Here is a 15117-nt window from a genome sequence, read left to right on the forward strand (position 1 = left end):
TAATGCATCTTAACGACCAAAATTATTGTACTTATTTACTTATAGAGGTACTGATTTATTAACAATATTAAATGTGTATATGGCAATGTGGAACTATGTCCGTATGGAATTAATTCAACATTAAATTTGCAGTGTTCACTGGTTCACCCAAACTCACCTTGACGGAGTCAAAACAAAATGACCAACTTCAGAGTGACTATTGTGTAAGTATTGCGTAGAACATGATGTTTCCACTGTCATAAATTCAAGCATTTGATGAAAAATGTTTTAATGACCACATATATTGATTAAAAAGTTAATACTTGCAGCGACTGACAATGTGCACAAAAAAAAAACTTAAATGCACCAGCGGGCCCAATATGTTGCGGAAATCGCGACACTGGCAACCTCGTTAGTACGCCAACCGGCAAAAATTGCAAACTGTCCTCGTGAGTATCCCTGTCCATGTGAGTATCCTTGGAATGTAGACCCAGTGGCATTTACACAAGAGGACACTTAATGTATAGATGAGCTGGTGAAATATGTGTATACTGTAAAACACTGGGCTTGTGTACTTCATGTGTACTTGTACATTTCACTCACTGAAGAACATTTGAATGCCTTCTATTCAAAGGATTTTAAACCACTAACCACTACTCACCATGTCGTGGCTGCCAACTCGCGATCAGCTCAACAGTGGCGTACAGATGCCCCTGCTTGGCCTGGGTACCTACGATCTTCAGGGTGCTGCCTTGAGTGCTGGGTATTGCTTCTTTTACACCACCTCAGTGTATGATAATGAGGCAGACCTGGGCCGAGCTGCTGCCCTAGTATGGACTTGCGTGGACTGATGTCTTTGTAATCTGTAAGTTGAACCCATCTTGCCAGGGGACACAAGCTTGGGAGGGCTGCTTGCAGAGCCTGGAGCAGCTGGATTGTGGCTACATCGACCTCTTCCTGCTGCTCTGGTGGGGACAGAGGGTTTTGAGCCAGGTGACCCTGAAAATTCAAGGAATGGAGCTCGGAACTGGGCCGTGCTGAAGGAGCTAGGGGCAGTGGTGGCCTAGCGGTTAAGGAAGCGGCCCTTTAATCAGAAGTTTGCCGGTTTGAATCCCGATCCGCCAAGGTGCCACTGAGGTGCCACTGAGCAAAGCACCGTCCCCACACACAGAGGGCAAATTTCACTGTGTGCATCGTGTGCTGTGCTGCTGTGTATCACATGTGACAATCACTTCACTTTGACTATATTACAGTGAGGGAGAATGGGCGAGTGTTTGACTATGAGCTGAGTGAGGAAGACATGTTGAGACTTGCCGACCTGGACTGTGGAACAAGGCAGATCCCAGTTTTGTGCAGATCATTTTGCACTGATGTCAGATGCAGAATTATCGTTCAAAATCTTTAATGGTAATAAAATAATGAGTCATAATACTAGATTTTTTCTCAGTTTGAAATTATTATATTAAATGGAATATTATCTTGCTTTAAGGCTGGAGCATTGGGTGGGTATTAGGTGTCCAGCCCTCAAATGGTTCAAATCACATCTGTGTGATAGAAGCCTCTGCATCTCTATTAAGACACTTTCTCATCTTCAACAGTGCTTCCGTGGGGGTACCACAGGGCTCCATTCTGGGTCCTCTTTTATCTCATTGTACTTACATCCTCTTGGAGCTATTTTTTGATTAGAAGTATTAGTTTCTTTTCATTGCTATGCGGATGACCGTCAAGTCTACTTTCCCTTTAAGTGTAAAAAGGGGTGCTCTATCCAACCTCTTCGCGACTGTCTGGACCTAAATGAGAGTAAAACTGAATGTGTGATTTTTGGTAGTGGTGACCCCCGTATTGACCTCGCTTCCCTAGCCCTTTGTGAAATCATTGATTAAAAACCTAGGTGATAAAATGGACTCAATTCTGAAAATGGTTGCACAGGTTAACAATATTATAAAAGGCGCCTGACCAAACTCAAGCCAGTCCTTTCCAAATGAAATCTGGAAACAGTGATTCACACTTTCATTACATCCCGCCTTGACTTCTGTAATTCTTTTTTTTGGGGGGAGCAGCCCGACATCTCTTGCTTGCCTTCAATTAGTAAAAAATGCAATTGCACGTTTTCTCACTTACACATACAGGCAGGATAGAATGGGGCTGTGGGAGAATGGGGTGAACCCCGATCTTAGCCTCACTACACTGGCTCCCTGTCTGTTTTAGAGTCCATTTTAAAATTCTTTTATTTGTTTTTAAATCACTGAATGGCTCGTCTCCAGCCTATTTGTCAGACTCACCCCAGACCAGAGACTATTGTCTGTTCCTCGGTCACATTACAAGCACAGAGGCGACAGGGCCTTCGCAGTGGCCACCCCACGTCTATGGAATGACCTGCCAATCAGTGTCAGACATGTGCCATCAATCACTGTGGCGCCGTCAACTTACTTTTACACCCTGGCTTTTAACCCAGTGTGACGTGGTTCTTATACGGTGTTCTTATGGAGTGTTTTATGTGGTTTCTTATGCAATCCTTTCAGAACTCTTTTACTATGTTGTCTGGAATTTTTCTATTTTATTCGAGCCCTTGTTTAATTCAAATTCCTGCATGTTTTCTCTCTTATTTTATATTATTCTGTTTTATTTATTTATAAAAAACAATCACCTCACTTTCATTGATTTCACTTTCACAGACAACAGATGTCTTTATGACTGTAACATATCACTGAATATCTGAAGAGATTTATATGTAAATATGGGGATCTGATTCATATGATACAATGTAATAGTACTTCTAATTTCATCCTGGAGGACTTTTAGATGATAGGAGGCGACCGGAGAGCCCAGCTGAAACCCATGCCAATACTGGAGGAGCATGCAAACTGCACACATGACATGACCCAGATTCAGACACACAACCTTGGAGGCAGCACTGCCACCCTCTGCACAATTCATCTATTTTTTTATTATTTTTTGGTAACAACTGCTTGTGAATTTACCGCAGTGTTTATCCCTACTATATGAATAACTAAGGTACTTTCAGGGAATTCCTGTACTGTACTGTAGTTGTGTTCATAATAACTGCAGCCAAGACATATAATGAACATGGTTTATTTTACCACCAAAAATGTAACAAAAGAAATACAAATACATAAAAAACTTCCTGTAGGTTTTTAAAAAGTGTACAAACACTTTGTCTGAAACCACATATGAAAAGAAATACAAATGCTTACAAATCCCCCTTAAAAACAGCAGTCTGAAGTATCGCAAATACATTAATTTCAAGTAAAATGTCAGCTGTTACTTTTTTTAAGAACCTGTCTGCAATCATTTGCTTGTTCAGTCAGGGGTCTGTCAGGCACAGTCTGTGTATTTGCATTCAAGGCAAGCTGCAGACACTGGCACTGATGGATAGAGAGCAAACATCTGTGTTCTGTACAGACGCCACTGGTAATAAATACACATGGAAAAAAAAATGCATAAAACACATTACCAATAGCAAAATTTTTTTTTCATAAATATCTCAATCTACAGGAGCGGAGGACACAAACAGGAAGCCCGTAACTAATCAGGCGATTGCCAACAGCATTATCGTACCGCTTGGTAATTAAGCAAGTGTGTGTGTGTGTATAAGGAAATGTACATAGTGGCGTGGGCAGCTCTAAACAGCTGGTGGCCGTGGGAGAATGGGGTGAAACAAAAAAAAAAACCTGAGATGGGATTAAAAAAAAAAAAAAAGGATATCATAGACAGAGAGCAATACCCGCAAGTCTTACCTACTCCTACATCCTTCTGTGCTTCTCTAGCCACCCTGTCGCGGCCTGTTCTTTTCAACACTCTCTGCTTTTTTGGGATTTTGCACACAGATTATCTAATACTTGATTGTACATACATGCTCTGATTCATATAGATATTTATATATATTTATATACACACTGCATCTTGATAAGACATCATAGAACAATATAACACATTTAATAACAAATACTATGTCTTTAAAATTATTATTTTTTTAGTTAAATCCTTTAGACAGATTGTCGTGTTGAAGATTGTCAACTGAAGCAACGGCATGAATTGGAAAAATATACAATAATGTAAAATACTGACCAATTTACCATACACGGCCAACACGAACCTTTCTTTCACCATCGGACTCCAACACTGGCTCCAAGTTTGCCCAACTTGTCACACATTGAGAAGGACAAGGCCCAGGCTTTTGTATCTTTGTGTTTTTGTGTGACACCGGGTGTCCTTCACAAACACAGACTGTAAGCGAAAATGTCAAGTCTTCCACCGCCGCCCCCTCCCCGGCCTTCTCTGTGAATTTGGACTCGGTTCCTTTGGCAACCCGATGCCCCATCACTCTCTGCCTTCCTCCTCTCTGGGGCCCCAGAGGAAAGAGAGCCAACGCCGAGACGCCTGGAGGACCAGCTGCCCGGGGCTGCTCGCACGCTTCTGGTCCTGGGAGCGGAACGGAACGTACAGTCGTGAGCAGTAGCAACGGAAGGAAGTGGTTTTAACAAGACAGTTTGTACTTCTTGTGGGTACTGAACCTGTCATGACCTCAGTTGTATCATTCGACAACAACTAATGTCCAATACACCTAACACACACACAGACACACACACACAGGGCTCAGCGTGTTTAGAATGTCCTTACCCCTCTGTCCAGCCAGTCGTCAAACTCGTCACTCATTCGCCTCAGCTGGCTCCCATACCGCTTGGCAGCCAGCAGGGCAGCGGGTGCAGACTGGGATCGCACACGGAACCCCCCGCCGGTCCCTTCCTCGGCTGCCGGGCCGCCGTCCGAGGGCTCGGAGTCTTCCCAGCGGCTGATGGTGTACACCTGCGACTCCGAGTACAGCCGCACCCGGCCCCCGCCTGCACGCAGGAGGAAGGGGAGATGCATGCATTTCAGCCGGTCACACGTCAGGCCGTGGAGCGGCTTCTGGGGTTCTGCTACAGGTGTGCGGGTCATCGCCTTACCTGGGTGCGTTTTGGCCGGAGGAGCGCCATCCTGGTGGAGCACCAGGTCCGGCTCCTGCCAGGGCTTCGCATCAGTAGAAAGTTGGCTGCTGATGTCATTCATGCTGAAATCTTGCCAAAAGCAAAGGGAGAAAGAAATACATACAGTTATATGCGTTGCCTTTACCCACGTCCACTTTCGTGCATACAGCCCATGAAGTGCATACCTGCACCGTCCGCCCGATTAAAAGCCTGGAGAATGGATGGAAGAGTCCTGAGCGCGCTTTTCCCTTCCCCTGTCCTATCTAAAATCGTTTCTGTAAAACGGGACTGACATTGATTCCTTCATGGCAACCGACACACCCAGAAATGCACAATAGCAGCCAGCTCACTCTGTTAGCACGTCGCGAACATTTATTTAAACACAACGCGCAGAATCACTCGCTGCAAGTGGCACGTGTTTAAATAAAAGCCCTAAAAAAAAAGCCAAAACGACGACAATAATTATTGCTTTAATCTCCCGGTGATTGTCCCGCCGCCGCACGCTACCGCGAGGATGATCTCATTTCTGCCGTCGGTGTTGTTGTTGTCTGGCGTCGAGCTGCGCACCGACAACACCGCCTCGCCGCCTCGGCCAATCAGGTCACGCTTCGCGGGCGCGTCCAGCCAATCAGCGGCGCTCGCCGGGCCTCGCTCGCCCCTACGTCACTGTTGCGATAGGGCTTCCGCGGCTCGCGGAGTCTCGTGACTCGTTTATCTTTTTTTTTTTTTTTTTTTTTTTTTTGCCGCGAACGAAGTGCGCGCTGCGCGGGGAAAAGGTCACCCCGGGTTACGCAGGCACACAGTAATTTACGCATCTAACATTTTTAATATTTAATTTTTAAATATATATATATAGACACTTTGGTTCTAATTTCGTAAAATTTCCTCTCTCGCTGATTATATACATTTTCAGATTATGTATTCATATTTTGTACTCGCATATGTTCCTCCGCATTTGATGTGGCGTGTTTTTCTGAAAACAATTCCAAAATGTAGACGTGTTTTATTTTGCAGGGTCGCCGAGTACAGAACTGTAATTCGGCATTTTCACCGATAGGTGGCAGACAAGGCGCACACCTCACGAGGCTGCCTCAACATCACACAGCTCCATTCAGAAAAGGTGGTTGTTGTGAAACCGAGGGGAGTGTGCAGGATTTTAAGAACCCGTTATTTTCCACCTAACATCATTACAATTTAAGGTAGTTTATATATATTTTATATATAGACGTGAAAAAGAATGCAAACATAAAACCAGATAAGGTGTTTCATAAGGAAAATAATCCATATTTGAAATGTCTACAAATGAATGTGGAATTGTTTTTTTATTTATTGGGAAAACATCGAATGTGTTGACAGTCAATTTTATTTATGCTGTAGAGGCAGCAGTACAACCATTAGATAGCCGGTAACACTAAGACCAAGACCCTTGTGTGTGTGTGAGTGTGTGTCTAGCAGAGGCCATCAACAAGCATTTTGCAGATGCAGGCATCTTGTGTCCGTAAGGACTGTTTCTCATATCTATCCAGAGCTGCTTTATTGAGCTCTTTAATTGGGCAGTAAATAAAACCTGCAGTTTTCTGTGCTAAGATTAAGTGACAAGACTTACATGCAGCGTCCAGATCATTTTTACGACTTACTATTTGCTGAATTTCATATATGTTGACGAATTTAGCAGAAAATGCTCTTAAACTGCGCATTCAGATAAACCTGCAGGCATATGCATTGACATCGATAGACCAGTGTAATAAAGTCATTTAGCAGAGATGTAATCAAGAGCTGATGTGGAACCTGAGGGAAACTTTCAAAGTTTGTGTTGTAAATCTGCACTAAATTTGAGCAGTTCAGCCTGGCTGAGGCGGATCAGTGTGGTTGGGGTTAGATTCCCTGTTAGCAGGATTAAATCTGGTGATAATTCTGGTCTTGTGTTTCCTATATCATACACACACACACACACACACACACATATATATATATATATATATATGCATTAAGATTATATATATATATACACACACACACACAAAACTGGGCTCTCTGTTCTTGCTCTCTGTTTGTGTGTGTGTGTGTGTGTGTGTGTGTGTGTTATTTACTGGGTACTTCATGTGTCCCGTAGGTAAAAGAAAACTGTCAACCATGGTAATATGTGGCCTTTTCACAGCAATATGTGAACCAGCAGGTACATTTACATGGGCATGTACAGTAGTACATCAAAAAATGGCTATGCACCCCCACTACAGCGGTTAGCCACAACATTATGACCTCTGAATAGCACGGATCTCATTCCAGTGGGATATATTAGATATCAAGTGGATCATTTGTCCCCAACTGTGATGGTTTGCAAGTATAAACGTGTGTAACGATATGAGAGACCCGTGGCTAAGATGGCACCTTCATCCTGCAGCTCTGGTCAGATGTTCCTATCAAATGTGATTCAAAGAAGGAAGGCTGGACAGGATCGTGGTCAAGTTCATACTGGTTCCACAGAAAGCTCTTAGAACACAAAGTGCTTACATTGCAACACATTCACAGTTTGATGACATCTTTCTTCTGGTAATTATTGAATTATTGAGTGCATCATTTTTGACACAATTGACATACAAGAGTCAAAGGTGCAACTGCGCAATAGTGGATCAATAATGATGCAGTTACCCCAGGAACCTACGAACGATTCTTCTCCTCGTGGTGCAGTGGGCATGAACCGGTGTCGCAGCGCGAATGAATATGAACGCGCGCAGGAAATTCGGATCGGGGGAGTCGGGGCGGCGTCGTGCCACGTCGTTCGACGTGTTGGGGTGCAGGGCAGGCACGGGGGGAAACGCACCGATCTCCGAACCCATTCGCCAAGCAAACACCAAGTCGGCGGCTGGCACCTTTCCCTCCGCCCCGCCATTCTCTCCCACCGCCCACTTCAGCCGTCTTCCTCCTCCCATCATCATCATCCTCAGCCTTCACCGCTGGACCAGCTCGCTCGCGCGCGCGCGCGCGCCTCTTCCTCCTCCTCTCTGTTCCTCCAAAAGAATCATCTGTCCATTCAGTGGCCGACCCAGAAACGATTCGTGTACACGTGCATATAGTTGTGTCGCCAGATGTGCGTGACGGGGATCTGTAGACACGTGTAGTGGGCAGCGCTGCTGACTCTCCGTGGACCTTCTTCCCGGCGTGCAGACCACGTCCAGCCCGTCCACAGAACCGAGCCAACAAGTTCGGGAATCGGATCGCAACTTGCACGCCCGATCACTTGTTCCCGGACGTGATCCGCCGTGATCCACGCTTTGGAGATCTCGCCGTGGAAGTGACACGCCGCGCAGATATCCGACAGGACTGGGAGGAAAACGCGGGGACCGAGTAAATTCGCACGGTGAGGACGCGTGGCGGACACCTTATGTAATATTTCTAGTTGGGAAGTGGGGGGTTTTTGAGGTCTCCTCCTGAGGTAGATGGGTGCACCCACCTGTGTGGCGCAGGAAAGGTGCACCCACCCACTCTTTTTAAAAGGAGCTCCTCCTTGTCCACATCTGCTGCAGGGAGAAGAGTCTGGAGACCAGAAGCCACCGAAGACAGCGATGACCCCCTGAGGGCACGTCTTCTGTTCCTCCAAGACGCTTTGAGAAGGTACATTTCCTGGGAGTGTGTGCAGTGGAAATGATTGTGTTCAGATGAAGGAGGCAGCGATCGCTGGCTACTCTGGAACTGACCACGTCCGCTGCTCGGAGCAAAATTGGCAACGAGCACTTGATAGATCTGTGTTCTCATGGAAACGATCTTCCATCTTCTAGAGAAGACCAGCCCATCTGCCTCATGGCTGCTAAAAGTAGGAAACGTGATAAAAACGATCATACTGTCCTCAGCCACAGTTTCCCGTAAACCAGCGAAAGTCTTTAGCAGGGTGGTCCTGGTGGTCATGTTGGCGGTGTTAAAGAGCGGTCGGGCACGTCAGTGCTGCGGCTTTTTACTCTCCAATTATTATCAGTTCACCGCTTTTCCATTGTGTTCCGAATGTTCAGGTTATATACAGAATATTTGTTTCACGGTTTTCTCCCCCATATACCTGAATCTTTACCAAGCCCAGAGGCTCCATCACACAAAGCCACCAGTTTGACTTTTTTTCAGTTGTGTTGTGTCCTGGAAAAGGACCAGTGTATTAACACGAGATGAAACGGCTTGTGCATGTGTGTTCCGTGGCTTCTGCTCTGACTGTGTGTATGTGTGTGTGTTGTCTTGCCTGCCTGTGACAGGAAGGGAAGCTCGGCTTGTCGTGTGTTGGTCACTGTGAACTTCGGGGTGTGTAAAAGCAATCTGGTCTCCTCTCCTTTTCTCATATGCCACCACTGAACCAACCCCGGGATCCTCACCTCACATAATTCACCCACACCAGGGGCAGCTAATGGGCCGTGGGCTCGGTCTAAATCGTAGTTTTATGGAGCGTAATCTTGAATCTCATACTCTCTCATAAAGCTTAGACGGGTCCACCATATAAACGTCGGTGGGAATAACCTTTCTCTCTTCAGTCCATGTGGAGGAACAGTTCATGACATGAAAAATGTGGTTCCCACTTTGCAAAAAATCCACATTCATTCTCCAGCACAGTGGACAGTCCACGGGACCTCGATCAGTACCCACCAGTGTCCCTGTGTGTCTAAGGACCCCGGCAATTTAGCACGGCGGATGTCAGGGTGTGATCAATAGCGACATTTAAGAGTGCGTACACCTTCCTTCAGGATCTGCTTATCGCTGGCGGCGGACTTGAAGGTTTGACGGGGCAGCGATAATCTCTCACCAGAGCGGCCGTATGGGGGCTCAGCCCAATTATTTTGCGTTTTGTTGATGCTTTTTTTAAATTTGACCCCCCCCCCCAGCGTCTCCCCTCCTCTCCTTTCTTCTGCTTCATTTTATGTATCCCCCCCCCGTCTTCTCCGTGTTCTAGTTCCTCTCCAAACATGTGCGAATAGAAGAGTTTTTCTTTCATGTGTATTTCTCTGGATTCTGCATAATGAGTTTTTTCCCCTCTGTGAACAGTGGCTAATTAGTTCTAAAGTAAATTATTCAGCGGCATTAATAAAATATTGTTCTGTTTATTGTTTTGGGAGTCGCAGTGGGACTCTTTTCTGTCGAAAGCAGGTAGTTTTTTGAGGGGGATGACTGTGCTGCTGTCAGGAGAGGCAGAAGATGGCATCGTGGATGAGGTACACCCGCAGTGTTTCCACTCTTTCGGCACAGACAGTACCTCTGGGCAGGTCACGGCACATTTTATTAATATTCTCATATCGTGCACAGGGCTCTTCCCCTGGTGCATTTTTAAACCCATGGAAACTTTATTCGCTGCCATTAAAAATAGCACAGGTGGGCAGAGCTGAAATACTGGAGTGTGTGACTGTGCGAGGTTTTTTTTTAACAGGAATGTGAAAAACCTATTCACATTGCCACAAGGGGTGTTTAAAATGGTTCAGTATTTCAAACAAAGTTCCCAGTGCTGTGACACCATGATTAAATCCTGCACCCACTGGTCACTTTATTAGAAACAGCCTACTTTGTCATGCAACTAAACATGTACTGTGTATTTTTGAACATAAATAGTGTTTATATGGACACTGACATCCGGTTCATTTTCACTCGCATCCATAAAAGCCGCTCACTTTTTTATATTAATTGCCAAGAGCAGTCATGTGACCTAAACAATCCAGTTGTATCTGAGCTGTTTCAATGAACATGATCAGTGTAATTGTAATGGCTATCGGTTAATTTTGCTGAAGAAACATTGATAAGTTTCCAAACATTATGACATTATTATCCCTTTTTTATTTAGTGGATCAGACAAGTAAAAAAAAAAAATACAAAATTGCATCAAAACTGCATGTGGTCACAAGTTTGTGGACCTTGGGTGAAAAAGCTCCACTGGTTGCGGGATGATATTCCTTGGTGGGCACAGAAATTCTTTGTTACCTGTAATTGTTACCTGTCACGTTGTCCTCTGTTGTATACAGTTTTTTGTAAATTGTCCATCTTTTGACTAAAAAGTAAAGTCTGAATTAGAACATTCCAATCTCAAGACCGAAAAAAACCCATCCGCATTTGAAATGAGATAAAGCAATGCAGCATGTGCACCGTTGGGCTGCTTGTGACCAGGGGTCTGATTAGTAGAGGATATTGGTAGGTTGACGGTTCACACACTGTGCACCGAAGCAGCGGCACCGCCGCCTTTAAAGTGTGGCTATATTGCCAAGAGTATAAGTATGTGTGTGATGAAGGATTGGAGGAATCGGAGCGGCCTGTGATTCTGTTATTGAGCCTCATATTTCTCCTGCTCCGCCGCTGCTGGAACGCGCCGTGTTTGTAGACCTGGGTGGAAAAAAAACGAGAATGGTTCGCGGCTTGTTTGGCATTAGCGCTGCTCTGTTCGCCGGCTGCTGTCCGCGGTGCTGTAAATCGCTGCTGCTTTGTTTCTGCATGTTTTGTGTGAAGGTGAGCGGCTGAATCGGGGCGGGAGGGTTTGATGAGGGCCCTGCATCTGATTTTGTGCTCCGTGGGTAATGTCGCTCTTTGTTCTTTCGCTCGCCTGTGCCGTGCACGGCCTGTTTTCCACTGAGTGGGAGATGTCAGATGGAAAATTGGGTTTGCTTTTGAGAGCTGATTGTCTGTAGACATTCTGTCCTTGGGCGCTGCTGCACTTCGTATTCAGATGTGGAGCCAGAGAGACCGTCTCTTTTGAAACCTGACCAGTTTGAACCTTTACCAGTTTCCCCCGGCCAGCCGTGAATTCTGCAGGAAGGGTTATCGACTCTGGTCAGACCAGAGGGTGGAGGAGGAGGGGAGAGGAGCTGCATATGAAACGCGTTGACGGAGAAATGAACGGATGTCAATTTTTCTCGGCTGAAATTAAATCAGTCAACACCACTGTGAGCAGCCCAGCGAAGAAGAGACATTTGCTTCTGCTCATTTCTCTCACTTACAACTCTCCTTCATCCCTCTCAATTCACTTTTTATTGGTTCTTTCCCGTCTTTCATCCCTCATTATTATCTTTTCTAATCCTTTTTTTAATTAATCATATTCTGTGGGTCTCAATTCTCTTATATAAATGGGAGAAAAGAGAGACAAAACATTCCTGGTGCTTTAATAGACAGCGATAAGCAAAGGAAAGGACTGCTTGCTGGAAATCTGTATCTATGAGAAGAGAAACAAACTACCAAGCCCCTTTTGTTGGTGTATAATTATTTATGTTAACAAGAACATGAAATGTAATGATGTTACAAACATCTTTCGAGTTGGGAGGAGCCTCAAGTGATGATTGACAGCTCTCATGCACAGGGTTTCTTCTTTACGCTTGATTCAATGCCCATCCTGTCAGTATGAGGCAAGTACATAGCAAATATATGCAAGTATAGCTTAAGTATGCCTCCACCCTTCCTCCTCTGTTCCCCTTTCTTACCCCTTGTGCAGGACATCACAACCAAGATAACCACTACCAGTCAGGCTTGTTGCTGATATCCAGCATCAACTTGTTGATGAGCTATACAGCCAATAGGAGTACAAGACACAGTAAATGGACAACTTGGGGTTCAAAGTATGAACATCACAACCCCATCATGAGTCAGAAAGTCAGCAATTTAGTGGTATAGTCGAAATGGCAGGAATATGAATCTGACTCTACTGCGTGCTATTGGCCCTTTGTGTAAATGTTGATGTTTATCTCTCTAACTGGTTTGTGTTGGTGCCTGTCTGTATGTCTGTCTGTATCTATCTCGCTCTCTCTCTCTGTGAATGTAAATGAATTTTGTATGTGCAGGATGGTATTCGCTGAAGCCTCAGGCAAGAGCCCAGATCTAACTGCTGGGTTGGAGCTAAGGATACCCTGCCCAGTTACTCCAGGTTGGAGAGACTGGACCCTGAGAACAGGACAGCGTTCAGCATCCCCTTGGTCATAATGCATCTGCAGAGTTCATCTTCTCTGAGAGATGATTCGGAATATACTGTTGAGGATGTTGTTGTTCTTTTTTTTTTTTTGGTGCTCCTCTGCGTCGTTGTGTCGTGCAGCAAGAATGTCCTCACGAGGTCATTAAAATTGCATCGCTGTGCTCGGTGTTCAGTGTTCATCCCATTTTACCGCCGCCCCCACTCCCCCACCCTTCACCCTTCCATTGCTATGTGAGTAGATCCTGCTCATTTGCATCGGAATACACGGGAAAGTTGCATGTTGCTGTAACACCAGACAGGTGTGTGCATGACTGTAAGGTCACCAGCACCACACACCAGCCTCACACCAGCCAGACAGGATCCAACCGATGACTTAGAAAGAGCCGCTCTCCCCATCGGCCTGATCAGCCGCTGTGACGCTCGGTGTGAATGCATGTCTGTGTGTGTGTCTGTGTGTGTGAGAGAAACGGAGCCATTTGGAGCAGATTTCATCAGGGCCTCTTGGCACTTTTAGAGTTTCTGATGCTCGTTCTTACGGGCATCACGCTTGCAGACGGCCATGCTGTTTACAGCTGCCTGCTCGCACGCTCTTACCTGAGTGTGAAAGATTCTGATGATGCGGGCAGCCACTACTCGTTCACATGCTCCAGAGCACCAATCAGCACATTTTCAGCGTCTTGGCACCTACTTCCCAAACACACGGTTTTGCTCACTGACAAGGTGTCAGAAACATAAAGGAACAAATAAACCTCAAAAGTGCTTGATGTTGTTCTCTTATTGCTTGACATGGGTTTAAAATATATATATTTTTGACTAGGGGACGTGTTGGACTGAGATCCCTCCTCCAGCTTTCTGCCTTCTGGGTAATTATGCAATTAAATAATTTTGCATTCAGGAAATAGGACAAGGACAGAAGGCAAATGTCAATGGCTCTTGGATGTGGAGTGAAGTGGGAGATGGGGGTGTGGTGCTGGTTGAGGATGAGTCTCTGTGTGTGTGTGTGTGTGTGTGTTTGAGAGCAAGAGAGACTGATAATGAGGCTAAAAGGGAGGGACAAGGCTGCCGAGAGCTGCACAAGACTTGTTTATTTAATGCTGTTCCCATCCTTATTTCATGACGATGGGACTGCAGCACGCTAAACACAAGACTATCGAACACTTACAACACTTAAAGTGACTCTCAGTGTGTTAACATGCTAACACAGCATATATATATTAACCCCCCATTTAGTTTTGTTCACACATTCAGATTCAATCAGGCTCAAAACTACAGGCAGCCAGGGAGAAGCTGAGAGGCACAGAGAGGGAGGGAGAGAGAGACAGACTGACGAGGAAAAAGGGACGGGGTGGGAGAGAGTGAGATGTGCATGGGTGTATTTTAAGGTTGGGGTTCTGAGTTTCTGTTCCATACTATGCAAAACTAGTTAGCAGCTATCTTCTCGCACAGCTCAAGTGGGAAAAAAAGCCACTGCATGACATGTTGTAGTGTAAAGCGCTTTAAGTATGGATGAGTGAGTGGGAATGAAAATTTGTTGTCTAAACTGGGAAGAGCAATGTGTCCTCGCCACACGCCAGCCTCACGCAAGCCAGGCAGGCTCTGATAGATGACTTACAACAAGCCGCTCTGCCCATCGGCCTGAACAGCCACTGCGACGCTTTGTGCATATGTGTGTGTGTGTGTGAGAGAAGGAGATGTGTATTAAATATCAAAACCAAAATTATATGCAGAATTGCAAACAAATAACTCACCCACTAACTCACTACACGTAACATGGTGAGGGCGTCTGATAAATGCCGTAAATGTAACCACTGAATCAACTAGTGGACCACAGTGGGAGCCCATCCTCACAGTGTCACATCATGGACACACACATCATTCACTCACAGTTCAGAGTCACCATTCCATATTGTGCGCGTGCCTTTCAGTGATGGGCAGAAACCGGAGGACCCGGAGGAAACCCGCGCAACGAAGCAAGTGCCCGGATTCAAACCTACAGCCTTCCTACTGTGTCAACAAATAACAGTTTTTGGCATGTTATTATGTTGCAGGCAGTACTGTAATGTGCTGCAGAGATATTTACTGTCTTGTTATACTACTGTGTACCTGAAGAGGCAGTAGTGAGTGGCTGAGTTACTGTAGCATCAAGTTTGCCACAAGATCATATTCCAACCTCCTGTCAGCCTTGCTGGGTTGGTCTCCCAGTGAGTACGATTACGGTGGAATTCTGCCGGAATACTGGTT

At 45.4% G+C, this 15117-nt stretch overlaps 2 protein-coding genes across 2 annotated transcripts in view; one reads left to right on the forward strand and one right to left on the reverse strand.

Annotated features, from left to right (window-relative positions):
- Nucleotides 1–3056: 3056 nt before the first annotated feature.
- Nucleotides 3057–5521, reverse strand: bada (BCL2 associated agonist of cell death a). The gene is made up of 4 exons (XM_028984197.1): nt 5153–5521; nt 4947–5057; nt 4621–4841; nt 3057–4422 (listed from the first exon to the last, which is right to left on the reverse strand). The coding sequence occupies exons 2-4, from the start codon at nt 5047–5049 to the stop codon at nt 4321–4323; spliced, it is 426 nt and encodes a 141-aa protein (XP_028840030.1). The 5' UTR covers nt 5050–5057; nt 5153–5521; the 3' UTR covers nt 3057–4320.
- A 2302-nt stretch (nt 5522–7823) lies between these two features.
- slc8a4a (solute carrier family 8 member 4a) overlaps nt 7824–15117 on the forward strand; it is a 54470-nt gene continuing 47176 nt past the window's right edge. Inside the window, exons 1-2 of the mRNA XM_028984193.1 lie at nt 7824–8325; nt 8492–8579. The gene's annotated coding sequence lies outside the window, so the exon portion shown is untranslated. The remainder of the gene's footprint in view (nt 8326–8491; nt 8580–15117) is intronic.

This window comes from Denticeps clupeoides, chromosome 6 (assembly GCF_900700375.1).
Source record: "Denticeps clupeoides chromosome 6, fDenClu1.1, whole genome shotgun sequence".
Classification (NCBI taxonomy): domain Eukaryota; kingdom Metazoa; phylum Chordata; class Actinopteri; order Clupeiformes; family Denticipitidae; genus Denticeps; species Denticeps clupeoides.

Bases quoted from the DNA above. Each gene is read 5' to 3' on its own strand.
- bada (XM_028984197.1), bottom strand. From the start codon at position 5,049: ATGAATGACATCAGCAGCCAACTTTCTACTGATGCGAAGCCCTGGCAG. The intron at 4,842-4,946 runs GTAAGGCGATGA...TCCTGCGTGCAG, and splicing joins TCCGGCCAAAACGCACCCAG to GCGGGGGCCGGGTGCGGCTG. The intron at 4,423-4,620 runs GTAAGGACATTC...TTCCGCTCCCAG, and splicing joins ACGACTGGCTGGACAGAGGG to GACCAGAAGCGTGCGAGCAG.